At 38.6% G+C, this 13,659-nt stretch overlaps 1 protein-coding gene across 1 annotated transcript; it reads right to left on the bottom strand.

Annotated features, from left to right (window-relative positions):
- Positions 1-1,339: 1,339 nt before the first annotated feature.
- Positions 1,340-1,792, bottom strand: LOC146732696 (uncharacterized). The gene has a single exon (XM_085491913.1). The coding sequence runs from the start codon at positions 1,790-1,792 to the stop codon at positions 1,340-1,342; it is 453 nt and encodes a 150-aa protein (XP_085348039.1).
- Positions 1,793-13,659: the final 11,867 nt, after the last annotated feature.

Below are 13,659 nucleotides of genomic sequence, written 5' to 3'. Positions count from 1 at the left end.
CTTTAAATTACAATAATTTACTCCTACCAAACAACTCTAATTATAACAAATAACTATAACAATCAACTCTAATTATAACAAAACATTAATATAGCTATCAATGAATATCTGCTAATTATTTTCAGGCTCCTCGACGGGGATACCTTGGTTCAACAAAACAAGTTTGTGTACTGGTCTTCTTCAGGGTTTGTTTCTTTCAGAAATCTCTATCTGTTTTGTCATATTTGGGACCTACAGAACTAAGAACCGCAAACTCTTTGTGAAATGCTTCTCTTTGTGCCAGCTTAATGATTTCTCGTTCAGTATTTTGCAATTCTTCAACATTTATGGGTACATATGTTGTCTTTACAGTTTCTTTCGATGAATTTAAATCATTGTTTCTTTGGAAATTTTATACTACGGTTCTGTAGTTTCTGCTTCAATCTCAAACATACTGCTATGGCTCTCTTCGCTTTATGCCAGCTACTGAAGTACTGCAATCTGGTTAGTATATCTACAAAGCATTCAGGTTTAACTTGTGTGGTCAATACAGTCACTTTCTTAACTTCAGGGTCATTTGCCTCAAGATCTATAGCACAGCCCTCTGTTGGCAGTAGTATTTCAGCTGTTGATAAGAATTCTGGTCCCTTCCACCATAAAGAACTCTGAATTAGTTCCTTGATGCCAAGTCTGCAGGATTGTTGCTAGAGGCAATATGTCTCCATTGGTCACATGTTGAATAATCTTTGATTTTCTGCACTCGATTTGCCACAAAGATATGAAACCGTCTTGCCTCATTCAAAATGTAGCCTAGCATTACCTTACTGTCAGTCCAAAATGTGTGGGTGATGTTTTCATATTGTAACTCTTTGTTCAAGAAGTTATACACTTGCACTGATGTCACTGCAGCAGTAACTTCAAGTCTTGGAATTGTGATTGGCTTGGATGGGGTTACTCTAGATTTTCCCATGACTAAGGAACAGGAAACCTTGTCATGTTCATCAATTAGTCTCAGGTAACTGCACTGTCCATAGCTATGTTGGCTTGCATCAGAAAAGTGGTGCAGCTCAGCTCTTTTCAATTTACCAAAGTCATTAGATTTATAACATCTTGGGATCTTTAGGTTTGAGAGATAAAGTATTTCACTTCTCCACTTTTCCCATCTTGCTCTGATGTCATCTGGAATTGGGTCAGCACCGTCTCTGGTCAGAGTTTGAAGTATCTGCTTACCAGTAAGTAGTAATGGTGCTACCATTCCAAGAGGGTCAAATATAGAACTCATGGTTGATAGGATACCTCTCTTGGTCAATGGTCTGTCCTTCAACTGAACATGGAATTGAAAAGTATCGGATTCAACACATCATTGTATTCCTAGAGTACGTTCTATAGATAGATCATTGCACTGGAGGTCAATATTTTGTATGTCCTTGGCTCTTTCAGTAGGTTGAATGTTATTGATGACTTCCTTATTATTGAATATAAATTTATGTAGTCTGAATCCAACCCTTTTGCATAATTGCCTACTATCTTCTATCAGTTTTATTGCCTCCGAGGGTGTTGATACTGAAGTTAATCCATCATCCACATAGAAATCTCTTCTGACAAATTCTGCAGCTTCTTTGGTATATTCATCTTCATATGTATCAGCCGTTGCCTTCAATGCGGAGTTGGCACAGCCTGGTGAGGACGTTGCTCCAAACAGGTGCACAGTCATACGGTACTCTGTAGGATCTTGGTCCAGGTGACCATTTTCCCACCAAAGGAATCTTAGAAAGTCTCGGTCCTTGGAATCTACTCCAACCTGATGAAACATTTTTTCTATATCACAGGTAATGGCTATTAGCTCCCATCAGAAGCGACACAAAACTCCTGTCAGACTGTTAGTTAAGTCTGGGCATTGCAGTAGATGATGATTTAGTACTTCACCTTGGTATTCAGCACTACAGTCGAAAACCACTCTTATCTTTCCTGGATTCTTTGGGTGGTAAACACCATGATGGGGAATGTACCACTTATGATCATTCACTTCAGAATTATCATCAGAACATGTAGGTACCTTCTCAGCATAACCTTTCTCTATTATATCACTCATGAAGGTTATGTAGTCTTTCCTATACTGTGTGTCACTCATCAGTTTACTCTTTAGCCTTGCTAAGCGTTTTACAGCCATCAGTCTGTTATTTGGAAGCTTGACATCATCTCGTTTGAATGGCAGAGGGATTTCAAAATGTCCATCGTCTCTTTTATGAATTCCATCTTGAACCTTTGTTAGGAATTGTCTATCTTCAATTGACACTTTCTCCTCTGATCTTGTTTCATTGAAGTCAAGTTCAAACATTTTTGTCACTTGGATTGGACTTATCTCTTTTGTTTGCGTTTTAACGGCAAAGTGACACAGTTTCTCTTCAGAATTTACAAATCTGCAGTTGGAAGTACCAGTACTATCATCAGAATTATACATCATTCCTACTACACCCCATCCTAGAGCAGTTTTAACAGCATAATGGTCATCGTCGTTACCCGGTACAACATCTCTGGGCTTCAGGGCACGTGTACAGTTAAGACCAATCAACAAACCAATTGCAACATCTGGTTGATATGGATGTAGCTTATCAGCAACCTCTTTCAAGTGTGGCCACTGTCTTACTGTCTCTGATCTTGGGATGATAAATATATATCACATACTTCTTAACAAATTGTGTTACATGAAGTTTAAAAAATAGAATTATTACAAGTATTTGATGTCCAACAATATAAACGACATCTCGTGTTCTAATATAGAATGTTGCGACTGCTACTTCAAAATGCATGAACTGGCTCAGAATAAATGGAAATATGAAGTCAACTGAAATCAAAATTAAGCCCAAATTGGCATGTAAAACACAAATATTTACTTATGCATACCTCTATTCCGGGGTCAGACTAAAATAACTTTGGAAAACTTGGATCGAACATGCACAAAGAAAACTACGTATACTTTCGCTTTGAAAGTCGGGATCCGGAGATATCGCCACAAGAGGGCGCTATCACAACATCAATTCTTCTTGATTCTCGAGTAGTTGTTACAATTAGCATGGTATATGAGCGAGAAACAAACTCGTACAGTTCTCTCCATGAAACAATATGGCGCCCTGACTACTAGTAATCTATAGTCCAAAATTTTTGGAGATTAGCAAAACTATATATCTTTTGAATCTCCAGAACATGAAGAATCTGAAAATTGATGTTGGCATTTTCACAGACACCTGCTTGGCCGCCATCTTGGATTTTCAATATGGCCGCCATAAAATACATAAATTATGCCATCTCTGCTTTTAGTCAACCGAGAAACATGATTAAATATACTAATATTATGTTTTCTGGGTCAGGAAAACCACTGGTAACATTAGACTTTAAATCCTAACACTTGGTTCATTTTAGGGATGTATATACACAATCATACAAAAAGTGTTCTGCTCGATCACATTTTCCAACTTGTAAACTCTTCAAGTAATATACTTATTCCATATTTCCAGAGACATGGATTCCATTTGTAGTATAACTAAACTCCCAATTGTTCTAACACTTTATTCATTTCCAGGAAAGCTTGGCAGTAGTTCCGTTCATCTGAATGGGTATGATATTTCCTGAAAAAAATGAATTCATATGTGGTATTGCTAAACAACTTATTGTTCTAATCATTTTCAGTAAAAAGTTCTATTTATTTGACTAAAACTGGATATTGTTTTTTTTTTATTTTCAGGACATGATAATGGATGAAAGCCTTGATAATCACAATTCCAATGAGCCTGTCAATTGGAAACTATGCATCTTCTGTCAGGAGTCTAACACAAGTAAAGGACCAGTTGTTCTGAATCCCAGAACTGAATCCTACCAAAAACTACTTGATGTGGTGGTGGAGCGAAATTTGTTGCAATTCAGAGACGTCTCCAAGGTTAATGTTGTACCAAAGAAATGCTGTTAGAAAAGGAAACAACATGACATAGAAGCTGCTATTCTTCTGCCACAAACCAGACGGATTTACAGTGAGCCAGAGACCGCTTTGAACATTCAATCTCCTCAGGACAGTATGCTGTAAAAAAACGTGGCCATAAAAGATCAAGCTTGGAAATGGAATCAGGAACATCAGGAACATCATTGCCATTCACAAGATCTGCGACAAAACCTTTGTCAAAAGTCCAGTGTTTCTTCTGTCAAGCAGATAATGGTCAAGCACTCTTTGCAGTTAGAACTGAGAACTCTGGGAAGGCACTCAGACAAGCAGTAGAAATTTCACAAGATCCGATGTTAATGACAAGATTAAGCAATGCAATATCACGATGTGATGCCCACGCAATAGACGTCAGATATCACAAACAATGCTGGACACAACATGTCTTCCATGTTCTCAGAGATTATAACAGTGACAAAGCTAAATCCACGATTGCACACCTGCCCTTGCAGATGTCATGCTTGATGGAGTTGATCAATCTTGTTGATATACAAACTCAAGACAAAGCATATCTTCCCATGGATGTCATAGAAAAAACCTACATCTCCATGCTTGGAGGTAGCAATGAGGCACAGAAACACACACCAACGCTAACAAGACAATGGCTGAAAGATAAGATTCTTGAGGATTTACCAAGTGTGAAGTCCGTGAGGCAGAAAGACAGACGAGTTGTCATTTTTTTACTGCCCTGAGGCCTGTGAAAAAGATATGGTCCACACATCTATGATACAAGATCATATGAGTGAAATGGAAAATACAAAGATGTTATACAAGACAGCTAGGCTAATACGCAGAAGTATTGTAAACTTCACGGATGAGAAGAAACAGTTAGACATGGCTACTGTATTGAGCACATCAGAAGATGTTCCACCAGAGTTGTATAGCCTTATACGTGGGATTTTGGTGGGACCTGAAGAGGAGTTGCAAACAGAGATGAGGCACAGGACAGTGGAGCAATCAGCAATGACATTAAGCCAGAACATAATGTATGCTTTCAAAACCAAAAGGCAGGTGCAACACCGACCCAAGCAGGCAACAGACACTTTCCGGACTCAACATATCAGAGAAAATTCACATGTTCTGGGTCTAGCACTTACCATTCATCATGACACTAGGAACAAGAAACTTATTGACCTCCTTCATTCACATAGCATATTGTGTACCATACAGTCGGTCACTACTCTTGGAAACAGCCATAGCCAATGCCGTTGTGGAAAACACAAGACAATTTGCTGGCCTGTATGTCCCACCCTTCCTCAAAAAAGGAGCCTTTGTATTTTTTGCAGTTGACCATACAAACTTCGCCGAGGACACAGTTGATGAGAAAGGTACCACACATGGGAAAATCACTGCTGTGTATCAGAAGGCCAATGCCCCAGGGGAAGTTATTGCACCCAGTTTAGAGCTTAGAGATACAAATAATCTATCAGTTTCTCAATATTATGTACCCATTAAGCCATGTAGCAAACCAAAACCCAGACTTGTTAAGAGATCACAAGAATTCAAGGTCGACATAACAGGGGTTGCTGAGTCTTATAAACTGACCACCCTAGGCTGGGTCATTGCATCTGCATTGTCTAGAGAAAATGATAATGGGGAGCAGAGTAGCATCCCAGGTTGGGCTGGATTCAAGTCACTTGTGTCATCTGCCCAATCTTTAACCCAAGTTGGTGCACTACCACTGCTACCAGCAATTGCACATGAGTGGTCTACAATGCTGACTGTAATTATACAAGCATCAAAGTTGAAGAGCTTGGTTGTTGGTGAAGAACAGTTATTACCCTTGATATGGCTTTATATGAAAAGGCGATACAACTGCTGGATTCAATGGATGATCTGAAAAAATCAGTTTTTCCAAGGCTGAGTGAGCTACACACTGTCATGGCTGCACTGAGGGCACTAGATACGTCCATTGAAAATTCTGGTATGGATTGGTATATGGTTCTGCCACAACACGACAGATCCTGAAGTGTGCCCACTACAAAAGAACTCTCTGTGCACACATCCATACATACATGGCTCTGTATGAGCTTCTCCTAGACAAGTTCTTCTCAGAAAAGCCAAACGTCAAATCTAGCTGCTCAAAGCAAGTTAGTGAAGTCCAGGTTGCCTGTGCAAGATTAGCAGTTGACAGAAGCACAAGTCCAGAAAATGTTGCTAATGCCAATGACCACCTGCTTCAAACCCTCAAAGATGAAAATGTTATTGAGCAGCTGATAACATGGAAAGCAGAAAAATGCTGTAATGCAATGTTCAAGTCAATAACAAATTACCTCCACCGTGTTGAAACCATCATGTTCTTCATTGAAGCTTCAAGGAATTCTGATCTAGTTCTTCTACTCCAAGCTGGAGAAGCACTTAGTATGCTCTTCTTTGCCCTGGATTGAATAAAATACAAACGCCTTTGGCCATGGTACATTGCAGACATGCACAAGCTGCAGAGACATCATCCGGAAACCTGGCTTGAACTTCAGGCTGGAAATATATCTGTTATAAAGAGTGAGATACCATTTCTCTCTATTGGTGCAGACCATGCATGCGAACAACTAAATAGGATGATGAAGATACACTCTGGGCTAGTTGGTATTTCAAATAACGCCAATGCACGTCAACGATTCTTCCTTGCCACACAAGAGATGTCACGTCTCTCAACAGAGTGTAAAGGGCAATTCGGTGTCACTGCTCACAAGCCACAAGAGCACCATGAGGTACAACCAAGTGCCGTCAAGAAAGAGCATAATGCTGTCAACAAAATCAAGGCTGCCATACTGAGTCACGGAAATCCTTTTGATGCAGAAGGCGATCGGCTTTACAATTTCATGACACAGGCATACGTTCCCCAGAAAATGTACCTCAGATTTTGAATGTCGACAATATTAGCCAGAAACGTTATGCAGAGTATGTTGCTGAACGCATAAATGGAGATGTCAGTCTGTGGGCACCAGTCAAGAAGCAGAAGAATGCCATGTTTTTGTCAGGAAACAAAAAGCAAGCTGTCAAGATTCGTGACCACTCAGTGGATCTGAGGGAAACAAAAGAACTGTATGGTCGGTTCATGGTTCTAGCCAGATCAAACCGGGACATCGATCAGAAGTATGCAGTTGGGAACTATGAGTTTACTCTGACTCCTAGGGCACTATTTACTCCAGATGGATCCATTCTGCCATGTACTGACAAATCAAAACTCATACATTGCCTGCAAAAGCTTGAAGTAAACAAAGACACCAATCAGAACGAACAAGCAACATCCGAGGAATGTGCTGGTGAATCTGGAACTTCTTCAGCATCCTTTGAGAGTCCAAAAATTGCCATTGTGGATGGAATAGTACTCGTACAACAGATGGGAACGAAATATGGGTCAATCAGCACAGTCAAAGATCTTGGCCAGCACTTCAATGATAGAGTTCTGATGTTGAAAGCTGATTTTAATGAGGTTATTCTTGTCTTTGACACATACAAAGCTAACTCGTTAAAGCAGAAAACAAGGCAGAAACGACAGCAAGGCAAACATCCTATACAGTACCAGGTTGCAGATGACACAACAATTAAACACATTCCAATGGCACGCTTCCTATCTCATGAAAAGACAAAAGCTGATCTAACACGATATCTTGCACAAGCAGTACTCAAGAATAATGCAAACTCCCAAAAGTTAGTCATCACATCAGCAGCAGGCCACACAAGAAGCAACCGTGACATGCAGTTTGAAGAAAACAACCATGAGGAGGCTGATACATTAATGATCTGCTTAGCAGCAGCTGCATCACAGCGCTGTCCTGGAGCACGAATGGTCTTCTTTAGCCCAGATACTGATGTCTTAGTCTTGGTTGTTGCTCACTATGACAAGCTCTGCAAAGACACTGCGATATGTATGACATCAGGTACTTTAGAGATTGGGCCAATCTGGAGTGCATTAGGTCGAGACAGGACAGTAGCATTACCAGTATTCCATGCATTCACTAGAGCAGACAATGTTGGAAGATTTTCTGGAATAAGCAAAACTAAGTGGTTTCAACAGTACATAAAGGTTGACTGTGACATTGTTTCAGCAATGATGGAACTGACAGAGGATGGTGACCTAACACAGGAAGTGAAGGATGCATTAGCCAATTTTGTATGCTTAATATACTGCCCAAAAGGTATCCATATAACAAGTATTCCTGACCTAAGGTGGTATCTGTTTTGCAAACATCTGGCAGAGAGCAGCAAGTTGCCTCCTACAGTTGGTGCTCTTGAAGAACACATTGAACGTGTGCTTGTACAGAGTAGGGTGTGGTGCCAAGCAACTGTGATGTGGCAACATCTTCTTGACCCGCTCAAACATGGTTATTATCAGAATGACCAGGGTGAGATACTACCTATTACCACAAAGGTCCCACCTGCACCACAGGCCATTGTAGAGTTGGTCAGATGTCAGTGTAAAGCTAATTGTACTACCCAGAGGTGTTCATGCAGAAGACACAAGTTGGCCTGCACTGACCTTTATTTGTGCGGAAGTGGCTGTGAAAATGATGCAGACTGTAATGCTGAAAATGACACTCAGGACAGTGATGAAGATCTGTAAAAAGCACATTCCTGAATGATATATATAGACCTATTAGGTCATTCTATTTTCACCCTTATAATTAACAATACTCCATTCTTGCTATAATATGTATTATATAGTTATGTCACAAATATAGTCGTAATAAATTACTTTGTTTGTTGCTTTTCTATTATCCTAGGCATTATTATGGGGCCTCCATTGGGTTCCTTGACCCAGAAAACATAGTATTAGCCTATTTAACTATGTTTCTAGGTTGAATTAAAGGTGGGATATCGGAAATTATGTATTTTATGGCGGCCATTTTGAAAATCCAAGATGGCGGCCATCTTGGTGTTTGTGCAAATGCCAACATTGGTTTTCGGATTCTCCATGCTCTGAAGATTATAAAAATGTATAGTTTTGCTAATCTCCAAAAAATTTGAACGAAATTACATTTCTTAACATAGTGAACCAGACTACTATTTAAAAACAAACTGAAAATACATTTCATCGCTAGGTGGCGCTATACTAAATTAATGGAGTGTCATAAACACTGAGGAACTGTTGCCGTCAAATACAGTGTTATGGCACAGAGTGGGGACGTGTCATGCGTATTTACTGAGTGGATCCTTCACATTTAGCGAAGTTACCTTCAGTTCTGTTATTTTATACTGTGACTAGTGTTCATGGAACACATTAGTTATATTATTTTAACATTTCTTTTACTTCTGGTGTGACAAGGGCTCACAGAATCTTGTTATCTAGTTTAAATAATTGTACTTAAAAACAAACGTTTTACCGAGATCACCTGTGATTTCATAACATGTGGGTTCTTCTGCGATGAACTTTAACCCCACCTGCCATCTTTTGTGTGTTTCTTGGTGAGTGATTTTTATTATCCTTATCAAGTTTTATCAAGATAGCAATCCTTTACATCCCACATGTTGAACTACTTGTACGAGTTGAAAACGTGTTACTCTTTGTTGACATGTAATTTTTGTAAGTTTATGATCATTCTTTGTACCTTTTGAAATCGATAAAAAATGGTGATAATCGTATCATTGCTATGTATAGGCTGCCGTGTTGCCAAATACTTTTTCTTGTTTTGATATGTATTTTAAAAACCCCACGTGTCTTGTGTGTGTTTATAGGGGTTCGAATAGGAAATAAAGCTCAGCAATGTAGAATTGGTTCATCAATCTACAATTGCAATCTCTAGTTTGTTATTTTATTTTTACTTCATACTTTATGTTTAAAAATGACATCTATTTATTTTTCAAAATTATTATTAGACTTTACTATCAAAAATAATATTTTGCACTTTGCAAATCCTGTAAATCACCACAAGTTTAGTAAGGCAATTACAATTTGTTGCTTCACTCAGAATAAATGCATTGTTTTATTTTGTGTGTTGTGTTGGTGGGGTTTTGCGTAGTGGTGGGGCAAGGGGGGTGTGCCGACTTACATTTCCTTGCCACAAGCAGTTTTCTGGCAACTGTGCCACAAGCTGGAATCTGGCAGTTGCAAACTTTGTGGCAACCTTTCCACATTAGTTGCCACAAGTGCTAATTTGCATGCGAAAATATGCATATGCCGCAAACGTGCGGCAAATCACTTGTGGTACACACACCACAAAGTTGTGGCATCCTTGCCAGAAGCCTTGTATTTTCGTAAGGGTATGATGAATTTTAGGAATGCTAGACGAAAATTCAAACTAGTCCTAAAACTTAAATTTGAATGTTATTTAAATAATTTAGCTGATAACATTAAGGTTAACCCCAAACGTTTATGGTCATGTGTACAGAGGAAGACGTCTAACCTTCCTCCAACTGATCGACTTTCCAACAATACAGACAAAGCAGAATTATTTAAGAAATATTTTAATAGTGTGTATTCTTATACTAATGTATGTGACAGTAATTATCCTGAATGATTTTATAAATAACTCTTCATCTGCCATCTGTCTGTTTTTCACGAAATGATATTTTTGAATCACTGAAGAAGTACCCAGGTTTTAAATCATTGTGCAGATGAATTCATATTCTTTGTTTTTATTGCTAAATTTATCGATAATTAGTGGCAAAGTTCCAAGTCAATGGAAGTGTGCAAACATTGTGCCAATTTTCAAAGTAGGTCATCACAATAGTATAAACAGCTATAGACCAGTATCTTTACTCCTTGTTGTTGGCCTGCCGCTGAAACCAGAACTGAAAGAGTTTTGGTAAGTAATCCACCAACCCCTGACCTTGTCACATGATCAAGCTGCAGTAGAAAGATTTTCCCATCAACAGCGACCTCTTTGCACCCAATCTTAAGACAGAATCAGTGGTGGCACAGAGAATGGTCTATGACACAGTCGCTCTTTCAGAACTCCCTGTTGCTGACTTTGAGATCACATCTGGGCTCCTGCAATTATGCCTATTCAAGGTACACTATACCTGTCTGAACAAAAGGCAGAGCTGCAGAAGCTGAACAACCTGCAGAAGCCATTGACTGTCGTCCATTATTACATCTTGAAAGTTATCACCAATGCACACTTCCCTAAGCAACCCCCTATTTTAGTGACTTTATTCATTGTAGTGTTCTGTGCTTTATTTCTTGTAATTATTTTGAGAGATTTTGAAGCCAGGAGCTTTAACTCGATATTTTGGTGTATGTGTATTTTATTTCCAGTACTATTGTCTTGCCTACCCCATACTAGCAGTGAAAGAACCCCCTGTCCAGTATGAGTTGTGTGGATGCCCTTTTATTAGCGATAAGCATGCCTTACACTGTGACAGAGGTTGATTCGATATCCTCATTTTTCTCGATTCCAACTTTACTAAAGATAGTTGTAAATAACAACAGACTTCAGTTTTTTTGGTATCATTGTATTAAGTACAGTTTTGCTGATTAACCCTCTGTTGCATGTAGATCTTCATGCAAATGTACATTTGTAACCAGTGTTGAAATAGGTGCCATAAGTTCATCGTAGGGTAATGCTGTGATTGATTGACATTTTACTTGGATTACCTCGACTCAACCTCTGTCTGCATAAAGCGCGGAAAAGATAGATGTAAGGGGAGAAGGGTGGCCATTACATGACCGTGTTAATAGTAGTAATTACTTTTACACTGCAACAACATATACAAAAACATGTATGTTGAACGAGTTGAAATAATCATCTGGGGTTTTTATCAGGGAAAAATCAGGGAATGTGAGGGGGGCTTTGTAATTTACATTCCTAAAAATGGAATGGCCCCTACATCTATATGCATACCTCCAAGCAATGTGTCGTTCTTTCTTTAGATGTTCATATTGAATCATACTGTTATTTTTTTCTCTTGTCACCAAATTGAAAATAAAATCAGACATCATCCATGGCTGAAATGAAAATTACTACAATTATACAACTATTAACCTGCTCAATAGGTGAATTTCAAACATTCTGGAATAAACTGGTAAATGTAGATGTACACATCCACAAATAGCCATGATTCTGCAGCTCTATAACATGGTTTTCACTTAGAACACTAAAGCATCATAAAATTATGAACAAAAAAGGTCATTTACTGTCAAGTCAGCGTGCTACACACATATTAAGCAAAACTGTTCTGTACATATACTGTGGCAGGGGAATATGTTCACAGATATTATACATTAAAACATATTTGCATAATAGCGTTTATGATAGAAACATTAGTAAATGAAGCAGAGCACATGGGTAATCTCTAGTTAAAATAAGAATGTCAGACAGCTCTTACTTGCATTACTAAAAAATGCAAACGTCATCTTTAAGATTCCACAGACAACTAGTACCAGCAGCCATAAAATGAACTGGAGTTTTTCCCAAAGTTACATGGGTAAGTAGCATCATGCTATGTGCATTAGTAAATCACTGGTATGTGAACATTAATCAATAGTCATTGTGTCATTTTCAATAACCTGTTTTTTTTTCCAGTGATGGTAACTATTCAATAAACCATAAAAGTGAATCACAAGCCTGTAGAGCCTCTGATACCTATAATAAATTTTCCAAGGGACACTCATCTCTATCACCTGGAGTTTTTACAGTGTATTGCAAGCACAAGATGTCTTGGATTTCAAGTCATGAAACATCATGAATCGCCTTCATATCCATTAAAAATATTCAAACAGCGTTTCCATTAGGCTCCAAAAATAATCATATATGACAACGCATGTAAACTGCATCAGTACTGTTTGAATAGGTAAATACAGTATATTACAATTACTACGTTCTCACTGGGGGAGTGAATCAGTCGAAAAAATAACACCTGTAATTTCCTTATCGTTATCAAAAGATTTACTTTCATTTTGTAGTTTAGATTTGTGGGTTGGGGTGATTCTCATTGCTTTTACATTATGGTTGCTCCCTATTTTTGCACATATGTTTGTGCATTTAAGATATTTGGTTCTTTTAGGGAGCCTGCTTTCTTCAACAATACACCATTTCTGGTTGACAGGCTTTACTGCTGTAACCTTACAGGGCGAGTATAGTATGTGCAATGTACCAAAGGCACTTTTTTCGCCTTTCGATAATAATTTTGATTGTTTGAAATGCCCATCGGCAGTGTTCCACATGGAGATGGTATTAAAACTTGCTTTCAAGCATTGGAAACCAAAACCAACAAACAACCACCATATCAAGTAATCTGTGGCGTCATCAGATTTGTACTAAATAACAACATACTGGGCACAGCAATGGGCACTCGTATGGCTCCAAGCTACGCAAATATCTTCATGGCTAGTATTGAAGACAGTATGCTTAATACCATCCCTATTAAACCCAACATTTGGTACCGTTTTATTGACGATTGCTTCTTTCTCTGGCCTTACAGTACTCACCAGCTCAATCACTTTAAAGAACACATGAATTCCATACATCCGTCCATTAAATTTACATTTGAAACATCAGCAGTATCAGTTCCTTTCCTGGATACTACAGTCATTATCAATAGATAGTCAACTCACCACAGACCTCTACTCCAAACCCACCGACAGCCATCAGTACCTACTAGCTTCATCTGACCACCCCAAACACTGTTTCAAATCTATTCCATACAGTCAAGCAGTACGTGTACGCCGTATTTGCTCTACAGATGCCTCCTTTAATAGAAGATCACAAGAACTCTGTAATTACCTCACACATAGAAAATACAAGAAA

This window comes from Saccoglossus kowalevskii, chromosome 17, assembly GCF_978046115.1.
Source record: "Saccoglossus kowalevskii chromosome 17, keSacKowa6.1, whole genome shotgun sequence".
Lineage (NCBI taxonomy): Eukaryota > Metazoa > Hemichordata > Enteropneusta > Harrimaniidae > Saccoglossus > Saccoglossus kowalevskii.
Note: the sequence above shows the minus strand (reverse complement) of the source record. Positions and strands in the feature narration are given on the sequence as shown.

What these genes read in the sequence shown, in the direction of transcription:
- LOC146732696 (XM_085491913.1), bottom strand. Translation starts at nt 1,792, where the DNA reads ATGTTTCATCAGGTTGGAGTAGATTCCAAGGACCGAGACTTTCTAAGA.